The sequence below is a fragment of the Stegostoma tigrinum genome, chromosome 26 (genome assembly GCF_030684315.1).
Source record: "Stegostoma tigrinum isolate sSteTig4 chromosome 26, sSteTig4.hap1, whole genome shotgun sequence".
Lineage (NCBI taxonomy): Eukaryota > Metazoa > Chordata > Chondrichthyes > Orectolobiformes > Stegostomatidae > Stegostoma > Stegostoma tigrinum.
In genome coordinates, this window is record NC_081379.1 from 10640447 (window position 1) to 10659142 (window position 18696).

Below are 18696 nucleotides of genomic sequence, written 5' to 3' on the forward strand. Positions count from 1 at the left end.
CGAGTTGAACACAGAGATCTGCACGATATTGTTGGTGTTCTCTCTGGACTCATGTCAATTAACGAGACATCATGGCGAGACTTCCTTTGTGCTAGTATCTTGTTTCTGGTTGTTTTTTTTGATGCATGTCAGTTTTGCTTGGCTGCACATTGAGTGCAAGTTGAAAGTAGTTTTTAGAGCTAGTGAAGGCCACTGTAACAGCTTGGCTGAATTAATCAGAATTAAATCTTTATGGAATGAGTTACACCACACAGACAGAGGCTATTCAAATCAATATGCATGTACTGCCAAGTGTTTTCTGTTTTTCTATCTTTTAACATGACTGCTACACTGTATGAAATATATATTTTTGTTCATTTACTATGAACAGTTACTTATTGATGTTCTGGTGTCTGATCACAATCTTGAATTAGGCATTGTAATAAAATATCCTGAAATAGTATAGAATAATTTTTCTTTTTAGGTGTCAAAGTGGCTCAGTGATGCCTCACAGCACCAGGGACCCTGATTCAATTTCATCGTCAAGCCTCTGAGTGTAGCGAGTTTGCACACTCTCCCTGTGTCTGTACGAGTTTCCTCTGAGTGCTCTGGCCTCCTCCCACAGTCCAAAGATGTCTAGGTTAGGTGGATTGGCCATGTTAAATTGACTAGGGAGGTGCAGGTTGGGTGGATTAGCCATGGGAAATGCAGGGTGATAGGGTAGAGGATCGGTCTGGGTTGGATGTTCTTCAAAGGTTTAGTGTGCACTTGGTGGGCCGAATGGCTGCTTCCACGCTGTAGGAATTCAATGATTTTCCTCTTGTGCTACCGGACGCTGACGAATCACTGTCAGCAGTAACACCCACACTCCATGAATGAATGAAAAGAAACTGTTCCCCAGTGTCATTCTCTCTTGCTCAGTCATGTGAAAGTGAGCATCCTCTCCCCAACAACACAAATCCTCCCTTTGCACCGCTAGGTGCCTCCATCTGAGATTGAACATCATCACCGAGCATTAGCACTGAATAAGGGGAAAAAAAATCCCCAAATCACAAGAGGGGAGGTTTTGCTTAAAGAATTTCACGTATAGTTTGTTGAGTGTGTTCAATAATTCGCCCACGGAGCTAAGAATATTAGCAAATAGAGGGCAAGAGACTGAGAAGATGAATCACTGCGTGGGATTTTTAAACAATGACACTGCAATTGTTCCAGTATCGCTTATATCCTTTGAGCTGTGCTAAAATGGAAAAAAATATCAGACATGTTAGGTAAGATAATGATAGCAACAGAAAAGCTCAAATCCAGAAACTGATCCTGGTACTTGAAGTATCCTTACAAATTTCTATGGGAGCAACTGAGGTAAGTGGAGTTGAAGTTCTGAGGGGTTATTTCTACTGTCAGTTTAGGTCTCAGAAAATCACGGTCTCTGCAGCCGAACTGTAACTAGGATTAAAATTTAGTGCTGGGTCAATGTCTATCTCAGGCCCATATTCCCACAATATAGATAGCAGATATCAACTCAATCCTGAACTCCAAACATTATGAAGTCATGTCTTTCCTTGTCTTCAAGTAAAATAACATGTCAGCAAGAAAGTCACTTTAAATTGGCAAATTTTTACCCATATCACACTTTATTACAGCTCCTGGTGCCACCAGCCTCACAAAAATAACCAACCTTATTCCAATTTAGGCAAATTGGTTGGTAAATCTAAGCAGAAAGTATGAGATTAATTGGACTTAGTGAAAAGGCTGTGGGTGGAGTGTGGATTTGTGATTACTTTCAACAGGTATTGATCTATCAAATGGGTTTGCTGTCACACCAGTACTGGATTTCAATTGGATGTACATCAGATTCAAGCAGAATTCTGATATAAAAATAAAATCCCAAAGAAATAACGACAAATTGTTGGAAAAAACTCAGCAGGTTTGGCAGCATCTGTGGAGAGAAATCAGAGTTAGCGTTTCAGGTCCAGTCAGAATGGTTAATTGAATAAGATCATCATGCTGCCGAACATCCTGTTCATTCTTGTTAAAATTTTACTGAAAGAAGATATAGCAATGGATAGTGGTGATGTGGAAAGGAAAGGACAAGTTCCATTTGTAAACCTCTATTACTAAAGGAGTTCTGACAATGTGTAGCCCTGGGTATCCAATCAGAGAAAGTCACAGATATCCCATGGCCAACACAGCATTGACTAAGACAATCCTGTAAAGTTAGACATGATCACAACTGCAGCCACTGCATCTTGACAGAATAGGCTCAAGGTGATAATGCACCAAAGGCACTGTCCTGAAGGCACTGCGTTCCTGTTCTCTGAACCAACACACTTTCTTCATTTGGCAATGCTGTTAATACAGCAATTAGGGAAAGTGGCTGTTGTGAGCTTGACTGCCTAATGTTGGAAACCAGAAGACTCCTTATCATTAGACTTAACATATTTCAGTAATCAGGTAAGGAAATGCTTCATAGATATGCGCAAAAATGTCATCAGCTCACTGTTTCAATTTACCTAAAAGCAGCAGGCTATTCACAAATCTAATCTGGTTTGTGTAAAGGGTGCTTCTTGTTGAACATTTTTCTCTTTCTCCCTTACCCCACAGTCAATTCCCGTGATTAGTTTGGTAGATGAAATGCCGTGGACCATGTTGTCATGACGCCGAACTATTCTGACTACCTCACCCCACATTCAAATCCTGCTTCGTGGAGAACCAATTGCTTTTGCTCAATGTGGTAACAAAAGGCTACACCTGATTGCATCCCTCTGAACAGGGACCCAGCCACTAATTCCCCCACTGTTGACTTCTGTTCGAAACCGTCTGGGCTTTGGATGATAAAGGGGTTGAGTTAAGTGATGATGCCCGTTATAGTGGGATACTCCTTCAACCCTGATTGAACACACATAAACTACAAGTCGTATCTCTTTTATCTTTTGAAAAGAAAAAGATATTGTGTGGACGGGAGGAGTTCTGCAGGGGTGAGGGCCAACTTACATGCAGAAAGGATTAATTGTGCCTAGGTGTAAGGTGAAAATTGTATTGCAATTATTTTGTTCTGCAATCCTTAAATAAACTGGGTAGAGCATTACATATTTTAATGATGTTCATTTGTCCGTGTTTGATTGTAATCACATATTTGGAATATCCGATAAAAAGCAACATATTCAGGCTATTTAAGTGAATTTCGTAAATTAAAACCAACACTATCTAGAAATGATAATTTAATGTGATCAGTAGGGCTTATGTCTCTCAACATTACAATCCTTCCTTAAAATGTCACTGAAAGAAAAGCCTCAGTAATGCACTATGTTAGTCCAAAGGGCCTCAGGCAGGCTAATTATTTTGATTGAATTAATTGTGTTGTTGAATTCTACATGAATTTGAATATGAAGGCCTCGGAGTATAGCTGGGGTGATTAGGGTCATGCCATTTCCAGTATCCTGATTTGCAGAAGAAAATGGACTGACTGCATATTTTCTTAATAGGGACTTTCATTAACCCTAGGCTCAGTCTCACAGTCTTCCTGTGACGTCTTCTCTGGTCAGACTTGCTCTCTCTTTTCCAGATCCAAGTCCACATTTCAACATCAATTTTCACATCTCTAATGTGTGTGATGGAGTTAAGAAGTAAGGGCAACTTGGAAAGGGTGGCTCAAATTGTGCAGAGGATTTTAAATTGTTTTTGTAAAACATCATTATGTGATCATGCTGTCGTTGTCATAGAGTCATACAGAGCCTGGAGTGGACAAGGGAGTCACGGAGAGAGTAGTCCCTCCAGAAAGCAGGTCAGGGTAGCGAGGGAAAAATGTCTTGGGTGGTGGGGTCGGATTGCAGATGGCAGAAGTGTCGCAGGATGATGTGTTGGATCTGGAGGTTGGTGGGGTGGTATGTGAGGACGAGGGGGATTCTGTTGTGGTTGTTATTGCGGGGAGGGGGTGTGAGGGATGAGTTGTTAGAAATGCGGGAGACATGGTTGAGGGCATTCTTGACCGCTGTGGAGGGGAAGTTGTGGTCCTTGAAAAAAGAGGTAATCTGGGATGTCCAGGGTGGAATGCCTCATCTCGGGAGCAAATGTGGCAGAGGCGAAGGAATTGGAAATAGGGGATGGCATTTTTGCAGGAAAGTTGTTGAGGGGAGGTGAATTAACTTTGCATTAGTGACGAATTTCCTTCATTCATTCACAGGATAAGGGTGTCACTGGCCAGACAGCATTTATTGCCTGTCACCAATTGGTTAACAGTCAATTACATTGCTGTGGGTCTGGAGTCCCATGAAGGCCAGACTGGATAAGGATGGCAGTATTCTTCCCGAAAGGACAGTAGTGAACCAGATGTGTTTTTCCTGACAACTGACAATGGATTCAGGCATATTATTAGATTCTTAATTCCAGATATTTATTGAATTCAAATTCTACCATTTGCCATGGCAGGATTTGAACCCAGTTCCCCAGAACATTATCTGGTCTCTGGATTAACAATCCATACAATTAGGCCACTGCCTCCTAGTCATAGATGGTGTGGAAAGAGATAACTGAGTCTGTAGAGAACTGGAAATAAAAAAAAACACAAAAAGCATCAGAGATGGAGGAAGAACATGTTTGGAAACAGGTGACCTATTTTAGTTTACAGTTTGTCAAAGCAGTTAGATATTTAGTTTGTGACTGAACTAGCTCACCGAAATATCGAATCCTTCTTTACACAGACCTTCCTCTTGGATTCAGAAAGCCTTTCCAATTCTTGCCTGAATTTCCTTCCCTCACTCTTTCGCTGTTCATATCGGTCATAATTTGTCTCTTTGCATTATCTCGAGAAACCAGCCCGTGGGCTTCCTTTAAATGGGCCTACTCTTAGTTTCACCTTATCTCAGTAGTATGTCAGTGTACAGCTCCCTCTGCTCTCTTCAGCTTTTGTTTTTCATTATAACCTTTTGTTTTCTACTCCACCAAAGCCCCATTAATGCCGCCAATTTAAATCATTTTCTTGGCACCAAACATACTGTTCTTTGATCAGATCCAAATCCACCTCCAAGCCCTGATCTCTGTATCCCTGCCATGTGTGACCTTCAATGACTGAATCCATGCCAACTTGCTTTCTATGAACAATGCCCACAAACTCCTCAGTAATTAACCACGATAGCATTATAAGTTTGGATTACTGCGCCATCTGCAGTGATTGTAACGAGGTCAGCCAGGTAGACCTCATGGAATATGAGTTCACTGATTGGGGCTGCTAATCTGGTCCAATTAGGGTCCCCTGGCTGATGGATACAAACAGGAGTGTTGGAGGTTCCATTCACTCTGACAGCTGGCTCTAAGGAAGCTGGATCAGTGTCAAGAGCTTTCCACGTGTAAATGAAGGGTGACTTGGTGATGGGATAATGACCTCAGTGGAGTCATTTCATCATCCAACATTTTGGCCTGAACTGGAAGGGGATTTGAATGCGGGAATAAAGAAGTCTTGATGCAATTGTGTAGATTCTTGATTAGACTGCACCTGGAGGACTGCAGACAGTTTTGATCCCCTTACCTAAGCAAGAATATATGTGTCACAGAGTGAACGGCACGATGGCTCAGTGGTTAGCACTGCAGCCTCACAGCACCAGGACCTGGGTTCGATTCCAGCCTCAGGTGACTGTCTGTGTGGAGTTTGCACATTCTCCCTGTGTCTGCGTGGGTTTCCTCCAGGTGCTCTGGTTTCCTCCCACAGTCCAAAAATGTGCAGCTTATGTGGACTGACAATGCTAAATTGCTCAGACTGTCCAAGGATGTGTAGATTAGGTGCATTATAGGGGGATAGGTCTGGGTGGGATGCTGTGAGGGTCGGTGTGGACGTGTTGGACCAAAGGGCCTGTTTCCACTCTGTAGGGATTCTGTGATTCTATGAGTGAGCACAATGAAGCCACATTGGACTGCTTTGTGGGATGGTGGCGATGGAAGCATGGGGTTTGGAGGGACAGGGATGTGGTTGTGTAGGGCCTGTCCTGTGAGGAGACAATGAGGAAGATATGTTCTCTAAATTTAGAAGAATAAGAAGTGATTTCATTGAGGGATACAAAATTCTTGCGTGGCTCAATAGAAGAAAGATGATTTTATTGTTAAGGGAGTTGGAGTGGGGTGAGGTGTAGATATAGAGGATACATCAAAGAATGGATATTTGGCTTTTTAGGACTCAGAGGAGGAACAATTTCTTCACTCAACAAGTGCTACATCTTTATAATTCTCCACCTCAGAGGGTTGTGGAGCATTAGCCATTGAGTATATTCGATTGAGAAATTAATTGGTTTCTGGAAATTAAAGGTATCAATGGATGAGAGGATAATGTAGGAAAATAGCAATCAGGTTGCAACTCAACCATTACCGAGTTGAATGGTAGCACCAGCTCGAGGGGCCGAATGGTCTGCTCATGCTCCCATCTTCTTTATTTTCATATTCCGCATTGTACACCTTTTTCCACTGCTGGCACTAAGTATTGTGTCCTTGGCAAAACATGGCAGTCTTTCAAAAACCCACCTGCATTGATTTATTTTTACGCATCCATCATTTAGTCATCTCAGAAATGATTGTACTTAGGAATGTTCAGCAGATTCTGTGGAATATGGATGACAGTGCATGCAACAGCAGCTTACATTTATATTACCCCTTTTCTCATTTTAAAATATCCCAAAGAACTTCATTGGAATGTCCTCCAACGCTCAAAATACACAAGGACGGCAAGCAAACGGGGCCAAGTTGCCCCGGAAAATTGAATCAAGGGGTCAACCAATCAGAAAAATGTTGTACCCGCTCCACCCGCCCCCTTACATGGATTGCAGAAATCTTGAAAGGACCTTCTCCTCCAATCACAGGCTGCTTCTCCCTGGTGTTGCCTGCTGACAGGCTCATTATTAGCCTGTCAGGTGTTAGTGTGTGATGGAGGAAAAACGAGAAGAGGAGTTGCAGTAGTGAAGCCAGGGATAGGCAGCTGGCATGATGTGCCACGGCCTGGAGGGTGCCTGTTTTCAGTGTGTAGAGCCTTGCTTAAACTGCATCTGGTGGACTGTGAACAATTTTGATCCCCTCACCTAAGCAAGGACATATATGCCACAGAGTGAGCACAATGGAGACACATCAGACTGCTTTGTAGGATGGTAGTGGTGATAGAGTGTGAACTTTGGAAGGGTGTGGTTGTGTTGGACTTGTCCCATGAGGAGACATTGAAGAAATTATGTTCTCTAAGCTTGCAGGACAAGGCCGAGGGGTGAGGAGTAGCTAGTTTGCTGGGTGAGGCTGGTAGAAGCAAGAGTAGGTCAGGTGAAGTGAGAAGTGAGGTGGCTGTAAAATGGGAAGGGAAGAGAAGCTGCCAAGGGGAAGTCAGTCATCCAAGTTGACTAGGATCCAGGAAATCCTGAAGTCATACTTAATGAATTCTAGCAATGACTGTGTTTTTAATAAAGTATGTGTCAGTCATTGAAAAAATAAATTTGTTGATAATATGTCTCAATTTAATAACTGTGGTGTCTGTGACTCTGAGTACCCTATATGTCAACACAAATGCAGGAGAAGCCTTGACTGACTCAGAAGAGATTTACTACGATGTTGCCTGGAATGAAAGGCTTGAGTTAAAAGGAGAGGCTGGATAGGGTGGGACTTTTCTCACTGGAGCGTAGGAGGTTGAGAGGTTTATAAAATCATGAGGCGCATAGATAAGGTGAATGACAGATGTCTTTTCCCTAGGGTGGGGATTTCAAGACTGGGCGGGGGGCATAGTTTTAAGGTGAGAGGAGAAAGATTTTAAAAAGACATGAGGGTCAATTTTTTTTTACACAGACAGCAGCCCTTTGGCCCACACTGTTGTGCCTATTATCCTACTAAGATCAATCTACCATTCATACCCTACGTTTTACCATCCTCCATGTGCCTATCCAGAAGAGCCACTTAAACGTCTCTAAAGTGTCTGACTCCACTACCACTGCTGGCACCACACGCCCAACACTCTCATGTGGGGGATGAACTTCATAAGGCAGTAGTGGATACAGGTACAGTTACATTTAAAAGACATTTAGTTAAGTTCATGAATAAGAAATGTTTGGAGGGATGCAGGCCAATCACGGCAGGCTGGATTAGTTTTGAAATTATGCTCTGCATGGACTGTTTGGACCAAAGGATCTGTTTCCATGCTGTATGACTCTATGACTCTCCATGACTGTGGGCATGAGAGATTACCATAATTCTAACCTTACCGGTTACTCTCAAGTCCAGGAGATCTCAACTCCATTTCATCTAATGACGGAGTTAGCGAAGATGAAAATCCAACCTTCAAAATGAAACAAAATCCCCCAAAATCAAAAATGAGCCCTTAAGAAATCCTGCAATGAGCCCGTGAAAATATAACCATTTTGATCCCTGGCATTCCTCAAACATAAAATTGACACTGGACCACATATGAGGGCCAAAAACGTGGTCAAAGAGTTCAGTTTTATGTCATCACTTACGGGAGGAGACAGCAGCCACAAGATGGGCAGCTTTAGAGAGAGTATTTCGGAACTAAGGACACAGGCAGTTGGTGTTGATCTTGGCTGACAACAGTGGAATGATACAAGTTGGGGATGTACAAGAGACCAGGATTGAAGGATCACAGAAACCTAGGAGGGGTATTGGATGGGAGGAGGTTTCTGAAAATAGGAAGGAGTTAGGCCACGGAAGGTTCAAAATCAAGATAAACATCTTAAAGTTGAGGCCCTGCTTAGCTAGGAGTCCTTAAAGGCCAGCATATTACAGTAGGGTGATGAATAAGCAGATTTTATGTGAGTTAGGATATGAACAGCATATTTTGGATAAGATTATAATTTAGAAAGTGCATGGATTGGAAGGCCTGCCAGGAGAATATTGGAATAATTGAGTCTAATGTAATAAAGGCATGGCAATGAAAACCACAAGGTACATTACTTGTGAAATAAACCTGTCTCTTAAAATTAATGAACTGTGACAAGAATATTGTCCTTCCATGGTTTGATATTTTAGTTCAGCCATGCCCTTGGAATTGATCAGAATGCTATCATTGACTGGTGCCTGTGGGAACCTCACATCTTTCACACTGATGTTGAAAAATGTAAAAACAAACATCTAAGGCAGATATTTGAGGATTAAAGTACCAGTAAAACAGCATTTGAAGCATCAAATCCCTATTAAGCAAAAAGGGCAAATATTCTGGAAAAGTTATTTTAAAAATAGGGAATTGTTAGGAACAAACAACATTTGATTGGCCCCTTAAGCAAAGAGGAACAAAATAGTAAATGTGAGGTTAGGTAAAGAGAAATTTTGACCCAATCGAAAGGAAAATGCTCACAGCTTGAACAGCAAGTTCCTAACTTCCTAAAGCCTGTCTACCATCTACAAGGCACTAGTCTGGAGTATGATGGAATGCTCCTGCTTGCCTGGATACACACAGCTCAAACAATGCCAAAAATACTTCAAAACATCCAGGACAAAACGGCTTCCTTGATTGGCACCACATTCACAAACATTCTCTGCCACTACCACTGATGTTCATAGAAGCAATGTGTCTACACATTACACAGCAGAAACTCACCAATGCTCCTTAGAAACATCTTCCAAACCTGCAATCATGATCATCAAAAATGTTAGAGCAGCAGTTACATGGGAACACCACTGCCTGCATGTTCACCTCCAAGATACTCACCATCCTGACTTGGAACTATATCAGAATGCCTTCATGTGTCACTGGCCTGACTCCTGGAACTTCCTAACAGGTCTGTAGGTACACCTACACCTCAAGGACTGCAGTGTTTCAAGAAGGCGGTTCATCACCATCCCCTACTGGGCAACTAGGGACAGTAATAAATGCCACGCCAGTCAAAGAAAATCAGTAATTGAGGATTATGATAAAAGATTGATATTCATAACCAATCAGAATTTGAATGTTATACAACATATGATAGCTTGAACCATCAGTCACAAGGTATAAAAAACCATTTGTCTGTCAAATTAATGATGTCTTGATTTTTGTAGGATGTTTTACCATGTTATATCCCGAGCTGTTTCATTGGAGTGTTGTGAACAATTAAGGAGACATTGAAACTGGTGATTCAAAGCTGATCAAACAGAATCCCAAAGAAGAATCATTGGAATTGGAGCATTAACTCTTTTTCTCTCTCCACAGAAGTGACCAGACCTGTCAAATTTCTCTAGGGCTTGCGGTTTTTACTTAGGGTCATTTTTAAGGTGAGTTATAAAGTCGGAGGGTGGGATAGCAAGGCAGGGAGATTCAGAGACTACCGAAGGCACAGCCAGCTAAAGTCAAGTGAGCAGAATGGGGCATGTGTGAGATGCAAAAATTAAGATAACCACCTTATTCCAACCCAATAGAACATGTTGCTGACATTCCAAATCTAAATCATTGTAAAAGTAGAACATCTGTAGTTCATCAGCAGTTCTTGTCAAAGCCAAATCAAAGCTTATATTTTTCAGTGTGAACTATATAACTGTTCACTTATTGATGATGCAATAAATTTTGCTTTGGCAATTGTTTTCTGCAGTGAAAGAAACGGCTGCTCATGCAGTTAAAGTCTTCATCATTCCAATTGTGTCAACAAATAATTAAAAGCTTTCTAAGGGGGTTTTAGAGTAATTATTTGCGTGGTAATTGTGTGTTAATGACTACAAATCATTGTCAGTCTTAACTAACAGCCACATAATGAAGTCACTTTTGAAAGTCTGTGAAGTCTATATTTTTGACCTACTTTGTTCTGGAGTTAGTGTATGACATGACCTTTAAGCACTCACTTGTTTCATTTCTTAAAATACCTCTTTAATGAATTGGTCATGTTCTGTTCTTCATCTGTATCCCATGCTGTGCATAATTCCCCATCTGACATACTTCTGCCAATATCACTTTCTAATCAGATTCCAGTGTGTGGAGCCCTAGAAAATTAGCTTCTCCTCCTTCCTAGGAGAAAGGCATTTATTTTGCTCCGAGTACATTGCTGAAATCATTCATTCAGAAGCTATGGCAAGTAAATGTATACAACACCATAAAAACCCTAAAGTCATGCTTATCTGTCCCAAATTGAATACTTTAGAATTTTTCACTCTTGTGAGTAGCTATTCAACTCTCTGTCTCTTTTATCCAGGTCTATAGTATTGTCTTGTCCACAAATGCAACCTGACCTGTTCCCAGCATTTTCTTTTTCAATTGGATTGTGAGCAAGACTTGCATTTATTATGTATCCATTAAGGCCCTTGAGAAGGTGACGATGTTGGGAGAACTTCTTGAACCAATGTCCCACCTGCTGTAGTTATACCCACACTGGTTTTTCTCTCATGGTTTGAGACAACTGAGTGGCTTGCTGGGCCATTTCAAAGGGGCAATTAAGAGTTAATCACATTGCTGTCGACTGAAGCCACATTTGACCTTGACTGGTGAAGGATGGCAGATTTCCTCCCATCAAAGACATTAATGAACCAGTTGGCTTTTTATGACAATCCAGTCATTGCATACTCATTTTAAATGAGCTGCTTATTCAAGATTAATTAATTAATTGACTTCAAACTGCCCAATTGTCATGTTTTCAAGCATTATCCTGACTTATTCATAGAGTCATAGAAACAACAGCATGGAAACATGCCCATCCACCCAGTTTTCACAATTAATCTAGTACCAATCTTCATGCACTTGGTCCATATCCCTCCATAGTGACCCCAGCCATGACTGTCTCTAAATGTTTCTCAAATGACAAAATAGTACTCACTTTCACCACGACCTCTGGCAACCTGTTCCAGAGTCTCATCACCCTCTGTGTGAAAGATCTGCCCCTTTGGATGCCCTCTAGTTTTAGACTCCTCTATCATCGGGAATAGCTGTTGGCTATCTACCCTATCTATGCTTCTCATGATTTTATAGATCTCTATAAGGTTATTCCTTGGTCTCCTATGCTCCAGGGAAAAATGGCAACCAGAACTGTATGCAATACTTCACATGTGGCCTCACCAACATCTTGTATGGCTGCAACAAGATGTCCCAACTTCTATACTTGATTTTCTGACTGATGAAAGCAAAAATGCCAAAAGACTTTTTCACCACCCTGTCTACCTGTGTCTCCACTTTCAGAAGCTATGAACCTGTACCCTGAAACTCTTTGTTCTATAACACTCCCCAGGACTGTGTAAGTCCTGTCACAGTTTGACCTACCGAAATGCAACTGCCTGCCTTTATCTAGATTAAATTCCATCTGCCATTTCTCAGCCCACTGGCCCAGATGATCCAGATCTCACTGCATTACAATTAACATAATAATATTAACACTGTTCTACCATTCCACTGGACCCACTTTCTTCCCATGCTATTTACCCTCTACTTATAGATCAGATTCTCTAAGCTGGGTGTTAGTATGAGTACCTTTCCCTGTATTACAGCCAAAGCCCATTGTTTACAAAGTATCATAACATATTATTACTACTGAAAAACTAAGGAGGAAAATAGCTCTAGCTTTTCAGTTCTGTGATAAACTGGCTATTTTTGGGCATTGAATTCAAAACAGCAATTTCAAGAAGCTATGTGATTTCGGTTAAATGACCAGCAAGCCACCTGAGGAGATAATAGCAAATGTGTTTAGTGACTTGAGTTTTATGACCACCAGAGAGGGATGAGCCACAATCAGGTTCATGTGGGGGGTAGGGAAGCGGTGTGGTGGCGGTGGTGCAGAGGTCAATAGGAGGGCTGAGGAGAAGTCCTGAGATGATCACAAGTCAGTAAGGAAAAATTCTCCAGAAGCAGGTGTGTGTGTGTGAAAAGAAAGCAAAGTTGTTGGAGACATGAGTTTTGGGAACCCTTGTTAGGTAATAATGGACTGAGTTAACAGCTTGCTTGAAGGCTCTCATGGAGAGACATTAACTGAATAACACAGCATCAACTTTAAAATAGCATGGATTACAGCCATACCAGCTGATCAAGAAGTTTCAGCAAGGAGACAGGGAATACTCTTTACCGAGATTTGAACATCTGTAAGAATATTGTTGGGATAAGAAGAATTAATTTTTCTTTCTGCTTGTATTTAGACTGTTTGAATAGTTCTTGTTGAATGTAAAATAGTTTTTTTTAGTGTAGTAAACATTTATGTTCACTTGTTAAGTGTACAGTGGCAGCCTCTTGTGAATATGTTCAGGGACTGACCTCCACGATGAACATACAATAAAACTTAAGGTCTATCAAGCCACCCAGGGATATGATGTTTCACTACTACATTCAGTGGTTATCATGGCACAGTATGTCAATGCAGCAATCAAAATTGACAGTAGATAAGGTCATATCAGTGTCTTTTATAAACTTGTTATTAACTTATATTTTTTGTGCCCAATATCTTTGACTGAACATCCCAATATCAAGTTACTGTTCATTACTGATGCCATAATGTGCTATTCTGTGAACTATCCACAAACATCTTCCAGCCCATCTCCTATGTTGGGTCCTTTACCCTGTCTGAATTACTATCTCTGTTTCTTTCTTGTATTCATTATTCCACTTCTTGCCACTGTAAATGTCATTGCCCACTCAACAGTCATTCTTTCCTTGATTCTTGCGATCTTGATTTGTGCCTCCCCATGTTTCCTTTTTGAGGATAACCAATTCAGCATATTTGCTTTTATTCTGATCTTCAACTCATTTCTAAAATTAAAATCAGTGAAGTACTTTTGCAGTACCATCACCATTCCAATGTAAGAACTACAGTGTATGTAGGAATGTAGAAAATAGGTGATAATTTCAACTTGTCATCAGATTTGAAACAGCCCTTGTGGGTCAGATGCCAATTACAAAAGTCAGCTGTTTCCTTTTGCCCTCATTAAAGGATGTCATCAGACTCAGATCCTGCTTTAAATAATTCCTTAAAAATAACAAGAAGGATATGATGGAACTTACTAATAGTTTCCGCAAGAATGTTTGTGTGAAGTCCCTCCAAACCAGACGGAGTCCCAGTGCATTTGATGAGGACACGATAGATATTAATATTTAAATATTTTTGAATACATTTTTCCTTAAATTCCTAGGCATATCAGTAACTAAAATATCTTCTTCCTATATTACAAGCTCTGCCCAAACTAGAAATTCAATTTATGGTGCTGGACAGGCTGCTGAACAAACACAGAAAATAAGTGATAACAAGGTGTGGAGCTGGACGAACACAGCAGGCCAGCAGCATCAGAGGACCAGGAAGGCTGACGTTTCAGGCCTAGACCCTGACGAAGTATTCTCCAGCATCTGCAGTTTCTATTATCTCTCCCAAATACAGAAAATAATTTGTTTACTGAGCTTGCTGTTCCATAGACACTTAACATGTTATTTCTGGAATCTTTTCATTCCTGTCGCTTTTTCACCTGTTTGAAGAATTGTTTATAGGGATGATTGATGTTTCCTTTAATGTTCTCTAACCTAATTTATTGAAAAATACTTCTCTAATCATTTCATGGGTCCTTAGCCTTATTTTTATGTAATTCTTAGCCCTCTACTTTAATACATTAGAAAATGCCTCCTTTTTGTTCTCTTTACCTCTAAGGAAAGTATCACAGGAAAAATAAAATGTACAATTTAGAGCTCTGTTACAGAGTATTGCAGTTTCAGCATTCTACGTTAGATCATACAAATCTTTAATTTTATCTAATTTATTTTAATGGCATTTTGGCCTATTATTATTTATATGCACAAGAAAAGCAATAAATAACACTGTGATGATGGCTGTATCATGTGCTAAGTGATTCGTCTTAATATATTGTAAAATGAGAGTCAGGAAGATGAGTTTAAAAGCGACACCAGAAGGTTACAGTGTTCTTGATCCAAAGACTGCCCTCCAAACAAATGGAGTCATGTTGTGACAGGTGTAGTAATGATTTGCATTCAGGGTGGATGATCATCATTTTACAGTCAGAGCTTATTTATAATGAACACCCTTTTCACATTAGTTTATCCAGCACCTGAACATTTGGATTTCTGCATGTTCTTGAATATCTTGACTGTAAGAAATAGGGTTTTTCCATGATCAAAATTGGTGCCAGCATCTTGGTTCGTTTGTGGCAGCGATAGGGGACACTGGTGATGATTCTCTGACACTTCTTGGGATTAATGTGCCGCAAAATGCCAACCAGTTGTAAAATGGCTCCCCTAATGGTATTTTGGACAATTGCAGGAGCTTGTCTGATACTGAGCCCTTCAAAACAGATAATGACTGGTCGGGCCTTGTCTGTCGTCATCCTGGCAAAGTACAAACCCTTTCGCAAATCCAAGGCTTACGAAAGAATTGCCAAGTGCAGATGATTATCCAATGATTCTTACTCCTATGTGTAGAGAACAGGTGATACCAAGATTGAGAGCATTTCTGTTTCACACCATGTCCACAGTCAATCGCTTCCCCTCGCCAAAAAAGAACGTCATTTGGGCAGGGGTATTTTCGAGCTACTGGGATTGATATACCCTATCAGGTGCAATGGGAGGTGCGGAAGGGTGAGTTGGAATGCCCCCACAAAATGAAGAAATGACTTGGCTTTCTCACAGCGAAGCTTAGTGTATCTGAGGGCAGCTCATTTGAGCTGTTGGAGTGAATATCGGGCAGGACGGTTTGTATCGATGGGAGATATTCGTTCGGAAAATAACATCACAGGAATAGCGTGAGTCAAGGGCTATCATCTACAAGCATTCACTGCTTCAGACAGGATTCTGACACTTGAATCACGCTTCACACCACGCTCCGTAACATTTTATTATGATACACTTAAATAGGAATGTGAACCTATGACACAAGCTCTGCGTAATATTTTTTTAAAAGAGCTGCATTACAGGGGCGTGTCTGCAACCACATTGCTCCCTGTGTCAGTAACAGGGACTCAGCTGGAGCTGTTTGTTTCAGGCTCTGGCAAGCGCTCGGAGCTATCCACGTCCCTGGTGCTGAAACTGATTCCTCGAACTCGATTCAGGCTTTTGACTTTGCTAAATCAAAAATCTTTCACATTCCGCTTTTTTTTCTGAGTGTTTCGATCATCGCTATCATTTGAATGAACAGTGGCTCATTTACAATTAGATTCATTCCTTTCCTTTCACCTGAACGGGGAGAGAGTATTCCGTTGCAAAACAGAAAATACAATTCTATCCTGTCAAAATGGTAAATTTGTTTCGGTTCCACCTCAGTATCATTGCAGCACCACAGACAGCACTGCCTATCCCTGTTACATTCCCCAAATGGACAATGACGGGAAAGTAAAGCGGAAGAATTTAGTTTCTGATAGTAGGGGCTTCAGTCGTTGGATGTAAACTTTACCACTTTTATCATTGAGTGTACTGCTGTGGTGACCCTCCTACACTGAGACAACGAACTGAATGTAACACCGTTTATTTTCTTTTGCAGAAAGGAGAGGCAAAAGTAAAGTTGGTCGACAGTCAAACAAGGTACATCATGTACTCCCAATCGCTTACAGATATCTCCCGATACCGCATTCCAACATAAGCTGCTAAAAGTCTAATCGAAGTCCCGAAATAGAGCCGAACAAATGGACTTTTAACACAAGGAGCTTACCAATTGACTAGACGGCCAGTGAAGGAAGGGAGACTCAAAGGGTCAGTCATAAGATGTTGGGGAGATCGCTTCCTAGCCAGTAGGGAATCAATTCTTCCCCAAGTCAGAATTATCTTACTGCCCACAAAAATACTAGCCCCTCTTGGATTGACTGATGCTGTCCTGTGCATTGCTCAGAAATATTTATAGTGGTCAGGCTATCACGTTCCGTCTCCTCTCGAGTCGGTCAGGTTTAGACAAGAACAATCAGATTCATACTTGCATTTTGTAACCTGGATCAAAACTGTTTGCACGCATTAAAAAAAAGACGGTACGTATGAAGAGGGAGTTACATATCAGTCTATCGAAAGGGCTAGCGTTTGGGTCTGAGGCTAGGGAAGGAATATTACGGAGAGTCAGAGCTGTACGTGGGCGGCTCAGCCTTTGTCTCTTTAAATCTCATCTTTTAAGTGAAACGCAGGAATTCCAAGCAAGATGAAAGGGAATGAAGGAAGTAAGAGGCTTGGGGGAGTGGGGGGCGGAGGGGTAGGGGGTGTGTTTCTAAAGCAAGGAAAGGAACAAGACAGGGGAAAGAAAATAGAGTGCAAGACGGGCTGAGGCAGCAACAGAAGTAAGGTTAACTGGGGAAAGAAATCCGAGGCGAGACTGGATAGTATCGTCATGTACAGATTACACAGACATATAGACGGGATAGCCGTCTTCAAATGTCAAGGCAAGCGGTAAATTGTACCGAAAAAAGTACATTAAAAGAATTTGACTAAAGGTTCAGAAGGAGTGCACTACCAAAGCTGATTTGAAATCTGTAGATCCAAAATATCTTACCTTGCGCTCGGGTTTGGATTCCCAGCAGTAAAAATGCGTGGAGCACCCACAGGACGCCGGAGTTCCCCAGGCCAAGGGGCAACATCCTCGTTTCCTTATTTCCAAGCGGCCCCTGGTTGTATTTTAGAGAAAGGGGAATCTTCCTTCCACTGGTAGTCTCTCCCTGGGCGACTGTAGCGATCGCCGAATTTAGCCGCTTCTTTCTCGCTCGTTCTCTGTCTCCTCCCTTCCTGTCCCTCGCTCTTTACTCAGCTCCTGGCTGCCACAGCATGTTTTGGGAGGGAGTGTACCAGCGAGCCGAGAGCTGAGCCACTTTTCGCATTCTGTGGCGCTCAGAATCGATTCTATGCGTCACCGCGCTTTTTTTTGGATGTCAACGAGAAATTGGGCAGATCGGAGGCTGGGCTGCTGACGGGCTGGGGAGGTGGGGAGTGGGGAATGGGGAGGTGCAGCTGCCTAATACCTCTGGGGGCTCATTATTCCTGTCTAACGCTGCGCGGAGGCGAGGAGGGGTAAATGTGAGCCTTATGTTGTAGGGGATCCAATGTTCATTGCCTAATTTAGCCGGGGGGCTAGCTTCGACTGCCTAAAGCGGCTCATAGGGAGGGTGCTGGCAGTGACTGTGTAGTGCTGCTGGGATATAACTGTGACTATCTAACGCTGCTGGGATCCAGCAATGACAGTCTAACGCTGTTGAGATCTCGCTGTGTCTGTCTTATGTTATTGGGATCTAGCTGTGACTAATGCTGCTCGTATCAACTGTGACTTTCTAACACTGCTGCGATCTAGTTGTGACTGCCTAAAGCTGCTGGGATGAAGTTGTGAGTGTATAACACTGCAGGAATGTAGTTGTGACAGTATGATGGTGCTGATATCTAGGTGTAAATGTCTAATGCTGCTAGGATCTAGCTGTGACTGGTTATTGTCACTGGGTTCTTGCTGTGACTGTCAAGTGTTACTGGGATATGGCTGTGACCGTCTACTACTGCTGGAGTCCAGCTTTGTCACAAATACACTCAATGACACGGCCTCCAAAGTGCTCTGCAGCAATGAGTTCCACAGATATACTATCCTGTGGGTGAAGACATTTCTCGTCATCTCAGATTTAAAGGGTTTTTCTTTTCACTCTGAAGTTGTGCCCTAGGGTCCCAGGCTGTCCTACTGGTGGAAACATATTCATCACTTTCACTCTGTCCAGACTGCTTAGTATTCAGTAGGTTTTGATCAGATACCCCTCATCCTTCTGAAGCCATTGAACACAAACACAGAGTCCTCAACTGCTCTTCATATGACAAGTCCTTCATCCCTGGGATCTTTCTTGTAAACCTCATCTGGACCTCTTCCAATG

At 41.8% G+C, this 18696-nt stretch overlaps 1 protein-coding gene across 2 annotated transcripts in view; it reads right to left on the reverse strand.

Moving 5' to 3' along the window:
• The window catches only part of LOC125464258 (seizure 6-like protein), a 242555-nt gene extending 224604 nt beyond the window's left edge, over positions 1-17951 (reverse strand). Inside the window, exon 1 of one of the 2 annotated variants that reach the window (XM_048556529.2) lies at positions 17349-17951. In XM_048556529.2, coding sequence (XP_048412486.2) covers positions 17349-17433 — 85 coding nt within the window. In that variant the 5' untranslated portion in view covers positions 17434-17951. The remainder of the gene's footprint in view (positions 1-17348) is intronic. The other variant, XM_048556530.2, reaches the window with a different exon arrangement.
• Positions 17952-18696: the final 745 nt, after the last annotated feature.